The sequence below is a fragment of the Sinocyclocheilus rhinocerous genome, unplaced genomic scaffold, assembly GCF_001515625.1.
Source record: "Sinocyclocheilus rhinocerous isolate Xijiao unplaced genomic scaffold, SAMN03320098_v1.1 scaffold892, whole genome shotgun sequence".
NCBI lineage: Eukaryota > Metazoa > Chordata > Actinopteri > Cypriniformes > Cyprinidae > Sinocyclocheilus > Sinocyclocheilus rhinocerous.
Genome location: NW_015642825.1, coordinates 1279577 through 1291394, shown reverse-complemented (window position 1 = coordinate 1291394; position 11818 = coordinate 1279577). Strand labels below are relative to the sequence as shown.

The following is an 11818-nucleotide window of genomic DNA, read 5'->3' as shown; positions in this document are numbered from 1 at the left end:
GATCCAGGAAGTGGTATATGTCTGTGCAAGCTTTGGAGGTGTTGATAGAAGCGATTTGCTGGATTTATGCTTTGATAACCGTACTGAATATTACCGCTGGCGGTGGCTGGCAACTTTTTTCAAAAATGCTGGCGGGGAAAGAGTTAAGTGTTCATAGTCTCTTTGATTGTCTTTAATTGATTTTTCCGTACGCCATCGCTTCTGAACTCTTTCTCACTTTGACCTCTTTTAAAACAGGCATTTGTTCAAATGAGCAATCCTGAGGATGCAGAGATGTTGGTGAAGTACTACACCGTCAATCCTTTGACTATCAATAGAAGATCCATTCGACTGAACATCTGCACAAAGTATAAGACTCTAACGTAAGTTGTCCTTCTTATCCAGAGAAAACGCTTATATCTTTAAAAAGAAAACAAAACCAGATGTGCTGTAAATCTGGTTGATGTTCCAGGGTCCCACCAGGCAAGGGCGAACAAGCAAGGGAAGCACCTCCCCATAAGAGCAGCAGTGCCACCAGCAGAACTGGTGATAAACCTTCATCAAAGACCCAGAGGTCTTCCTCTACTTCCAAATCCAAAGAGAGCTCTGATGAGAAAGAAGAGGAACCAAAGCCTAAGGAAGCAGAAGCCCTGGGCGGTGGGTCAGGAGACGAAGAAGCTGATGTTATGGAAGCACGTGATGGAGATGAAGAGGGTTTTGATGAAGCAGATGCAGATGATGTCGAACTATCCTGTGATCCAGAGCAAGCCACTGAACAACAAGAAGATATTGATGACACCAGTGTAGAGGATGAGGAGGACCCTGAAGCGCAGCAAGCCAGAGATGCCTCGAATGATGCCGAGACCGCGGAGAACCAAGAGGACTCTGATGAAAAACAGGAAGAGACTGAGCTGGAGGAACCTGCAGCATCTGAGGCAGAGCAGGAGGAGAGCACCTCTGATCTTCCTAAAGACCTTGAGGAACAGAATGATGAACAAGCTGAAGATGAGGGTGCTGAAGAGGACAATGCAGAGCAGGCAGGAGCTTTCGCACATAATCTTAAAAATGCCACTGCCTAATCCTTTGTTGCAGAGATAGTTCATTGAAAAATTAATTATCATTTACTCACCCTCTTGAACATGAAGTAATATTCATGTAGATATTTTCCACATAACGAAAGCATACAGTGACCAGAGGCTGTCAAGCTCCAAAAAACAGCATAATGAAAAGTACACTGTAGCGTCAAAGTAATGTTAAATTTACGGTAGAAAACTGGCCACTGTGGTTGCCAGAAATTCAATGTAAAAAATACTGTTACAATGTTTCCGGTTTTACAGAATGCCATATTGGTGCTTGCATTTTTTACAACTTATAACTGTATATTTCTTTAAGTGAAATAATGATAATATACCAATCTTCTTGAATTACCAAAATTAGCTTTTTACCTTTAAAAAATGTCATGTAGGGACTTCTGGGAATGTCCTTTAATTGTTTTTCACAGTAAATTATATGGTAATTCATAGTTTTTGCTGAGGGGAAAAGGGTATTTTACAGCAAAATGGCAATGTAATAAACCATTTACAGTTATTCACCATATATGGTATGGTCAATTACAGTTACAGGTGCAGTAAGTGATTTCTGAGAAACGTTTGATTATTGAAATGACCAAAACAAACACGCCCCTAACCAAAAGGATCACACCCCTATCTTGATAGCCCCGCCCCCTAATTCACAAACATGCTTTGCAACAGGCACCGCCCCCATCGTGAGTGGACACGCCCCTTACTGGTGATTGGCTACAAGTGTGATTTGGTGCTCAGTCCGATCCACTTTCTACTTACAAGTTTTCTAAAGCCGTACGATTGTATGAATCACTTTTTATGTTGCTCTTTTGTCCTCTTTGGAGCTTGACAGCCCTGATCACTATTCATCACAATTGCATGTTTTTCACTGTTTTAACCTGCAGTTCTGTTGCCTCTTATCTGTATCTGCTTCTAGGAGGGTCAAAGTGAAATGGATTTTCCTGAGAACATAGATGAGTTTGTTACTCTTGATGAGCTAGCGGAGGAGGAGGACGCTGAGAAACAAGACTCAAAGTCCAAAGCTAAAAACACATCAGGTACTGCTCTTGAGCAAAGACAATGGCTTTAGCAGTGATCCGTAGACAACTGAGTCTACGGTGATAAATTAAAATGAAAAGATACAATCATTATCAATGAAATCTCAATGACAGTGCTCTTGACTTTGTCTACTTTAACTAGCTAGAACAAACAGAAGAGAGGATGGCACCCAAACATTTAAATCAATGTTTACTTTACCAAATAATGTTCATTACCATTCAAAAGGGGTCAGTAAGAATTTTTTTTAATTAATACTTTTATTCGCCAAGGGTACCTTAAAAGTGACATTAATGACTTTTACATTGCGACAATTTTAAAACTAATGCTGTTATGTTGAAATTTCTGTTCATCAAAGAATCATGGTTTCCACAAAAATTTGAAGCAGCACAACTGTTTTCAACATTGATAATAATCAGAAATGTTTCTTGATCAGCAAATCAGCATATTAGAATGATTTCTGAAGATCATGTGACACTAAAGACTGGAGTAATGATGCTGAAAATTCAGCTTTACATCACAGGAACAGTAATTTTAAACTGTATTAATATTTCACAATATTACTGTTTTTACTGCATTTATGATCAAATAAATGCAGCCTTGTTGAGCAGAAGAGACCCCAAACTTTTGAATGGTACTGTAATCTTGAAAAGGCTATTGATTGAGCATGCTTTTTCTGTAGTCAGTCCATTTAAATGATGCCTTATCTCATCTTGAATGTTTCAGGAAGCTCCAAGGATAGTGGAGTAAGTCACTTATTTCTTGTATACTTGAAAGTGTATAATAATAGTTTGCAACTAATGGCTGAACATTGATTTACTGATTGTGTATTTTCTAATTGTAGGGATTGAGAGTTGTAAATGTTGTTGGGTTTAAACGTGGCTACGGTTATCTGGATGAAGTCCTTTCTCTTGCAAAGCCTTTTGGTAAAGTGGTGCGGCACCTGGTTTTGGACGTAAGGCCTGAGGTAACAGCTCTCAGATGTTCTTTTCAGGCCGCCTCACTCACAGCAGCTTTACTCTAGCTGTCCACACAAATTTCTGATGCTAGATCATTTCATAGTAAATGTATAAATGTTTATTATGTATTGACAAGCAGAGTTTAATTTATTGGAGGGAACATTTTTATGTCATTCTGTCATTGACTCTGTGCACAATGAATTATGCTCAAATAGCCTAAACATTTTTTTTTTCTTGTGCTCTTTGTTAGGCTTTTCTGGAGCTCTCCAATGAACAAGAGGCAAGAGCAATGGCTAGTTTCTACAGTGGAAATGTCATACCATCTGTGTGTGGAAAGCCTGTGAAGGTCTATCATTCACACACCTATCCAACCATCCAGGTAAGACCTGGGTTTATTAAAAGGGATAGTTCACTCAAAAAAATGACATTTTGCTGTTAATTTACTCGCCCTCAGGCCATCCAAGATGTACTTTACTTTTTTTCTTCAGTAGAACAGTAAAGAAGCTGAAACCAACAGTCCTTGGTTATTCATAAAAATCAAGTCAGCTTCTGCATGTTTCTGGAAAAAAAAGAAAGAAAAAAGCAGCATATCAATGAACACAAAATTAATACTTGTGGCTCCTGACGATTTATTGAGGTCTTATGAAGCGAAAAGATCGGTCTGTGCAGGAAACTAGTTGAACCGGTTCACCAAATATTTGTTTCTTGCACAGACTGATCATTTTGCTTCATAAGACCTCAATAAATTGTCAGGATGTACGGGAATTAATTGTGTTCTTTGATATGCTTTTTTTTTTTTATTGTCAAAAACTGGCAGCTGCTCACTTGTATTGTATGAATCACCAAGGACCACGGTTTCAGCTAAAAATCTTCTTTACTGTTCTGCTCAAGAAAAAAAGTCATCTACATCTTGGATGACCTGAGCGTGAATAAATTAACAGCAAATTTTAATTTTTGGGTGAACTATCCCTTTAACTCCCTTTAACACTTTAACCTGAATACTGCCTGTGAATCTAAAAGGAGCAGAATCTAACACCAATGTTTATGTGCAATATCTACAGAGCGGCAGAGTCATCTACGTTCGTAATGTTCCACCCTTCAAAGGCTCAGATGCATTACTTCTGAAAATCGCAGAACCATTTGGAAAAATTAAGAGATATTTTCTGAATCGATTGCGCAGTGAGGTAATGTAAAAATGTGACTCTTTCTGGTGGATACACAAGCCAAATAAATATGGTGTTGATGATATCTGTGGTATTTTTGCTCAGTGCTTCATTGAGATGGAAAGATGGGAAGATGCTGAGAAAATGGCAGAGGCCTACAAGGAAAATCGACCTAAATTTGAAGGCAAACGACTAGTTGTCTACGTGAGCAGGAAATATAAGCAACTCAAACATGGGTCAGTTGGAAATTCAGATTGCCTTTTTTTTTTTTTTTTCAAAGAATCTTGCATGGCATCTGTTTTGACAATATAATCTTCTCACAGACACAGACCTCCAAGCCCAGAGCCTGAGGACAAACGGCCACTCAAGAGGGAGCGCTCCGGAGAGTCTGAGACCCAGAGCAACTCCTCTGGCAAAAGTAAGGATAAGAAAGAGGAAGAACCTTCTGTCAAGAAGATGAAAGTGGAAGAGCCTGTCATGGATAAAGCTGAGGATGTGGAGAGTCAGGAAGAGAAGGAAAGCCAAAATGTTTCAGCAGAAACCCTTCCTGAAGTGAATATTGAGCCAGAGGAGGAACAAAGCAAAGACACATCAGAGCACCAGAATATGGAGGCTGAACCAGTGAGTGAGCTCAGTGTTTTTGTTTATAACACGAATAGTCTGTTTGTCACTCCTTTTTGGATGAGGGTATCATGCTATTTATGAGTGCGCTTTCCCTTTAAAGGAGTAGTTCACCCAAAAATGAAAATTTGCTGAAACTCACCCTCAGGCCATTAAAGATGTAGATGAGTTAAACTCTGCAGGACAGTGGCCCTCCAGGACCAAGTTCGGACACCCCTGCATTAGCCAATCACTAAATCCGATCTGAGCAATAAATCGGAATTGAGCACTACTAATGCTTGCAGTGTGAACGTAGCCTAATAGACTAGTTCTGTATAACGAGTTTCTTTGTTCTTCATTTTATTACTAACATTTCACTTGACCTTTTTAAAGCAATGTTTACATAATTGAAAAGTTTATTTAAGGCTACATGCTGTGTTAATGTATTATTCATTATTATTATTTGTATTACCTCTAATGATTAACTTTATTTATTTATTTGTTGTTGTTTTTTTTGTTTTGTTTTTCAGATAGTTCAAATAGTTAAATAGTTCCAGTAGTTTTTGCTATGGTACAGAGAACCGTGAGATTTTGCTAGTATTGGTACGGACTACTGACATTTTTATACGGTGACAATATTGTGAGAGTATCAGATTGTGAATTCAATATTGTGAATTTGAACCTTTAATCATTACACGCTAAATAATTTGTTTTTCACCATGATATATGTGACCCTGTCTGTGAAATCCAGGCTAAAGTCTCAATCTTATTATGAGATAAGCGTCAAAGTTTGAGTTCAACCATTAATTTCACTATGATTTCAGTCTTTGACATGGCCTTACTCTGTCAATATTAAAGATATAAAGGTTATATTTTCACAGAATGTTCTTTACATCATTATGAAGCATGATATTATGTAGAAAACAGTAAATCACAAAAAAAAAAAAATAATTTAGCTGGGTTTTCACAGGCAGGGTCACATATGGTCTGAAAACTCTACAGAGAAGTCTGGAAATTTGAGTCTGGAAAAGTGTGGAATTTTGAAATGGAAAATGTGTAGGAACCCTGTAAATATTACATATACGTATGTAATATAATGTGCATTTCCTTCACAGGTTTGGTCTTAAATTTCACATAAGGTGGTATTAAAAAGGTCTTAAAAAGTCTAAAATTGAACTTGTATTTTAAAAGGGTGTCTACAGATATGAACAAGTCCATAATCCATAATAACATTTCCTCCAGTGAAGAAGTCATCTCGTCTGGATCAGGAGAGAAATATGCACAGATCAAGCACGGTTTACAAGCCAAAACAGCTCTAAACAAGCATGTCGGTGGATTTTGATGTGAGAGACAACAGGAGATGGACTTTTTCACTGGAGGAAGCGTTATTATAGATTATGGACTCGTATTTTGACAGTGATCTCAGTCCGGACAGGATCCATAAGCAGTAGATAAAGATTTGTAAAAATGCTTTCACACTGCCAGCACTTGATTTATCCACTGCTTTCCTTTGCCCAGGAGCCTCAAGATGAAGAGACTGTTGCTGCTCCCCCTGTTCTTGAATCAGAGAAGAGCGGGAAGACTGAGGAAAAACCCATTACAACAGCAGCGCCTGAAATAAAGCTTGACACGAGCCATGCTACTCTTGAGCCGTATGATCCTAATGTCCCAGTGGGTAAGATGACTTTGCTTTTTTTTTTTTAAGAAATAACAAGGTTTGACATAACCAAGCTATGGATTTAGTCTGCTAAATACAGATCCAAATCGCATAAAACAAATATGGCACTAAATCAGGGCCAAAATATTGGCCTCTTTGATCACTTGTGCAGTCTAGTCATGATAGATTGCTTGTAAGAAGTCTCTTAATGAATCCCATTTGACCCTTTTCAGGTGTGGAGTTTGTGAAGATGGGATACTACTGCAGAGTCTGCTTTCTGTTTTACTCGAATGAAGACACTGCTAAGAAGATCCACTGCAGTAGCCAAGCACACTACGATAAACTTAAGGTGACAATTTTTTCCATCCTCATCTTTCCATAACATGGTTATTTAACATTCTGTCACTTGTAATGCAATAACTGTGTTTAGCATAAGATGTCAGAACAGGATTGAGATCTAGTTTATGTATAATAGCTTGGGGATTTACTTACCTTTTTTTATAAGTAAATATCAGCATTATTACATTGACATTTTTGTTCCTGTTCAATATGTTTTCGAAAACAAATGTTCTTTTTCTCATCAGAAATATTTGGAAAAGGAGAAAGCCAAAGCGCAGAGTAACGGAACGAAGAAATAAACCAGAACTTCTCTTCATATGTCTCTTATGCTGCTTTCGTGTTTTCTTGTGTTCAGCCATTGTTTGTGTATTTTTTTTTTTTCTTTTTTTTTTTAAAGATTAGACTGGGGTTTTGCTCTTTTTAAAGGAGTAATGAAAGCTGGCGCATTCATAACTCAAATTCCTGGATGTTCGGTCATAGCGATTTAGATGTGAAGGTTAACACATTTTACGCCTTAATTGCTACTACTAAATCTGTATTGGTTTTTCCTTTCTTTTATTAAACTTTCAGCATTCCTCAGACTCAGCCTGACTGTTTTAATCATTTTTTTCTATTTATTTTGTATTCTGTGAAAGGAGAACCTATTCATGGCCCCATTGTTATAATGTAATTCAACAGTCTTACAAAGCGCATCTTACAGTAAAACTGTGAAAGAGTTGTCAAAAATCAATTAGACTTGTTCAAAATCAATTCCTCTGGTCTATAAATGTGCCTTTTGACACATTTTTGTGAAATTGTCCCATTTAGCTATGTATAATCATGTTGTTTTTCACAATTTCATGTTAATGCTTATGTTGTGTGAATGTCTGCTCTTGGCAGAACCTGTGCAATGGGTTGAATTTGTAAACACCCTAAACCCATGATCACTTGGGGCCCACCATGGCGCTGGTTTATTATCTACAGTTTTTTTTTTCCCCCCTTATAAATTTGTTTTATATACCATTCTATAGATATATGGGTATATTTGTGCTTTGGGATTGAATTAAAACACCACTATTCAGAAATAATTGTTAATTTTTATCTTATTCAGAATTCAACAAGTAACTGCTACTTATACAGCGGCTTTTTGATGCATTTACAGGAAATTATGCATTTATATCCCTGCTGAAAAAGAAAACAGCTGGTTGTCCAGCCTGGTCATAGCTGGTCAGCAGGCTGGTTTTAGAGGGGTTTTGGCCACTTCTCTAGCTGGTCAGGCTGAGAGACCAGCTTAAACCAGCTAAGACCTGCCAACCAGCTTAGGCTGGTTTTAGCTGTGTTTTTTTCCAGCAGGGATGGTATAAAAGAGATGTTTTACTGTAAGAATAAATTACATGGTTGTAGCATTAGGACTAAACGTTTTAACTGTACATTCACAAAAATGTTAAGCCCTTTTGCTACATTCGAGGGAAGGGCATGAATGAATCTTGACGCATGCGCGTTTTACGGCAAGATTTGACGTGTTTACGATACAACCGGGAGCGCTGTTTACAACTGAGCTGTACGAAACTTAACGAGTTATGCTGCAAATTAGGTTTGATTCAGAAGTGCAGTAGATCAGTTAATCTTAAAAAATAAAGCATATGCATAATAGAAAATCCAAATAGGAAATAAAACGGTTATCAAATAAGCATGTGTCCTAAATAGGACACAGTCCTATCTGTCACCTGAAACATTGGTGTCTCATATTTTAGAGCAGTCAATGCAATTTGGGAAAGAAATAAATCAAATCTGCATGTGAAAATATTCAGATGTAACCCCCTTTATAATCGTTAACATTTTCATAAGTAACTGTAATTTAATTACACATGTTTTCTCAGTAAATGTAACAGTTTACGGTTACATTTATTTTGTAATTAAATTACGTAATTCCGTTACATGTAACTAGTTACTCCCCAACACGGTTTTTAAAGGGGTCATCGGATGCCCATTTTCCACAAGTTGATATGATTCTTTAGGGTCTTCATGAAAAGTCTATAAACACCCTTTGTAAATAACACCCTTTTTACCCTGTCAAAATCAGCTCTGTTTTCAGCACGCCGTTCTAGTCCATGTTGCTTTAAATGCTAATGAGCTCTGCTGACCCCGCCCCTCTCTTCCGTGGGTGACGAGCCGTTCTCATGATATGGTTTACTTTAGCCACTGAACTTGCTAACTAGCACGTTATTAGGGAAGGCGATTTGCAAAGTTTCATTAAAAAAAAAAAAACCTTATACTCACTCACGCGAACAGACGCATTTAGGCAGATCGGGGATCAGCGCATTCACTTCAAAACGAAAGTAACGTTAATCCTCTGCGTCTTAGATGTCAGGAGTAAAGCTGCGGTCACACTTTGCAGAATTCGTTCAGACGCAGCAACGGTCGTGATATGACGTCATGCTCTGCAGCATCTTTTTAAAAACTTAAATTCAACACAAATTATAATACATCTAAAATGTAAAAACATACAATCTACTCCACTTTCCTGCAGCGCAGCGGTTTTAAATTTATGTTCTTTTAATTCAGATACGAGGTCATATATCGATCTGCCTCGCACGGGATCACGTGATGCGAATTCGCAGGCCAGAATTTGACTTTGGAACGCAGCGAAATGCGAAAACTTTTGGCACGGGCTTGCATATCCGGTCTGATGGATTCGCATGCGTATGAATGGAAGTCAATGGAACGAAAAGTGCAGTGTGACCGCGGCTTAAATGACGACTGCTATATTAATTATTACATCCAACAACAAAACACCTCAATAGCTTAATCGGAGACATTCTTGTCTTCCCCTGCACCGGAGTTGACACAATGGCAGACTGATGACAGCTCAGTCAGGGCGGGTCTAAGGTAAGACACCAGTCCAGTCTGTGCTGAAACGCTACTGTCAATCAACTATCGTGGGAGGGGCCTGTACAGAACTACGTCACTCTGACAGGAATCTCAGAACAGCAAACAACAACAAAAGTGAATTTTGCATCCGATGACCCCTTTAAGTAATATTAGCTTTGAGTATACCACTGTTCTACTAACATGTTTGCCAAAATAACCAAGGCATTTCAACAAAAACCTTTATTTTGTGGCAAACACGGTGATCAAAATTAGAGAACAGTAACCACTGTAGCGCGAAAGAAGATTACAAAATTTTGGAGGGTTACTTACAGCTGTCAAAAATTAGTAGGAAGTGTAGAGGCCCTCGCTTTGAGTGACTTCAGCACATCTGCGGTCGCAAGATATCACTAGTTTCTCACACTGCGCTGGTGTGATCTTGGTCCACTCTTCTTCCAGTCTCTTCCATAGTTCGGACTGTAGTGGGTTTCTTAGCCATAACTTTGTCGCCGAGGATTTTCCAGAGATTTTCAGTTGGGTTTAGATCAGGACTCTGGACCGGCCATTTCATTAGTTCAATGTTCTTGGCTTTAAGAAACTGCTTTGCCCGTTTTGCAGTGTGACAGGGGCATTGTCTTAAATGAAAATTGCAGGCTGATTAGGAGATGTTTGCAGGGAAGGAACCACATGTTGCTGAAGGAGGTTCTGATAAACTTTTGCATTCACCTGCCATGTATCTGTATAAGAGTTCCAAACATCCCCCAAACCATGACACTTCCTCCTCCACCTTTCTTTACGCACTCTAGGTTCAGTCTTTCCCCAGTTTGACTCCGAACATAATGTTTCCCATCGGACCCAAATAAATTACACTTGCTCTCATCACTAAAGTGAACTTTGGACCAGTTCTCCTCTCTCCACACAACATGCTCCTCAGCAAAGATGAGCTCAGCCTTCTGATTCTCTCTGCTGATGAGAGGCTTGGTCACTGCAGAGTGCGCTTTCAGTCCAACTTCTCTTAAACGTGCCGAGACAGATCCTTACCCTGTTCAGAGCTAAACTGGAGAGCAATTCCAGCTGCAGTGTTGAACCAATTCGCTATTGACAGTCTCCGCATTATCCTGTCTTCTCCTGCGTTTGTCTTACGTGGACGACCAGCCTTTTTGGGGGACTTGAATGAATTAGTGTCATTGTAAAGCTGCAATATTCTAGAAATCACAGATTTGGAATGACAAACTTCTCTTGCAGTGGCTGAAAGGGTCATCCCTTTAGCCTTCATCTGGACAACATCCTGTCGCAGGGTTTCAGTCACCTTAGAGCGGCCCGCCATCTTGCAATCTCAGTGAAAATTAGAGGAATGCTGCCAGTTTAATAGGGTTTGTCACATAATTAAGGAAATTAGTACCAGGTGCCAGATTAACACCAATAACTGGAGGTATCTGTAAGTGTTCTCTAATTTTGATCAGAGTTGTTTTTCAAATAATTAAAAAAAAAAATTTTATACTCTGCTTCAGAATACAATACATTTATGAAATATGCTTAAAAAACTACCCTTCTATTCATGTTGGGATAAGATCAAATAGGACTAATCAGTGACCTTTATAGGAAATTATAAGTTGTTCTCTAATTTTTGTAGGTTGATCTCCACCGTATATATATAAAACACACGCACGCACGCACACACACACATATACATATATATATATATATATCATTATATTATTTGTCTTGTGTAGTGCATACCATGACAGGGTGCACTAAATCTGATTTACAACATCAAACGGCATGATGGGTTGTTTTAGGAGACTCTGAGAGATACATCTCAGACAGGAACCCCATGCAGCAGACAGAGATTTATCCACTGCTTTCCTTTGCTGTCCTTTGACCAGGAGGCTGAAGATGAAGAGACTGTTACTTCTTTCTCTGTTGTATCAGAGAAGAGTGTGAAGACTGGGGAAAAAGGCACTACACCAGCACCACCTCAAATAAAGCTAGAAACTAGCCGTGCTACTCTTAATAATGTCCCAGTTGGTAAGATGGCTTTGATTTTGCTAATAATTTGTTTCTCAAAGCCAGGCATTTGATATTAAAGTTTGCATTACAGAAAGTGAGCAAAGACTGCTCCCTTTGTAATCCCTTTTAGACTTGCACTCTATTCAT

The 11818-nt window shown here is 38.6% G+C and overlaps 1 protein-coding gene across 1 annotated transcript in view; it reads left to right on the top strand.

Annotated features, from left to right (window-relative positions):
- Window positions 1–7857, top strand: part of LOC107756709 (matrin-3-like) — a 15563-nt gene extending 7706 nt beyond the window's left edge. Inside the window, exons 10-21 of the mRNA XM_016573925.1 lie at window positions 238–362; window positions 452–1016; window positions 1978–2098; window positions 2823–2842; window positions 2941–3063; window positions 3306–3434; window positions 4117–4239; window positions 4324–4454; window positions 4542–4839; window positions 6337–6493; window positions 6709–6824; window positions 7060–7857. Coding sequence (XP_016429411.1) covers window positions 238–362; window positions 452–1016; window positions 1978–2098; window positions 2823–2842; window positions 2941–3063; window positions 3306–3434; window positions 4117–4239; window positions 4324–4454; window positions 4542–4839; window positions 6337–6493; window positions 6709–6824; window positions 7060–7113 — 1962 coding nt within the window. The 3' untranslated portion in view covers window positions 7114–7857. The remainder of the gene's footprint in view (window positions 1–237; window positions 363–451; window positions 1017–1977; window positions 2099–2822; window positions 2843–2940; window positions 3064–3305; window positions 3435–4116; window positions 4240–4323; window positions 4455–4541; window positions 4840–6336; window positions 6494–6708; window positions 6825–7059) is intronic.
- Window positions 7858–11818: the final 3961 nt, after the last annotated feature.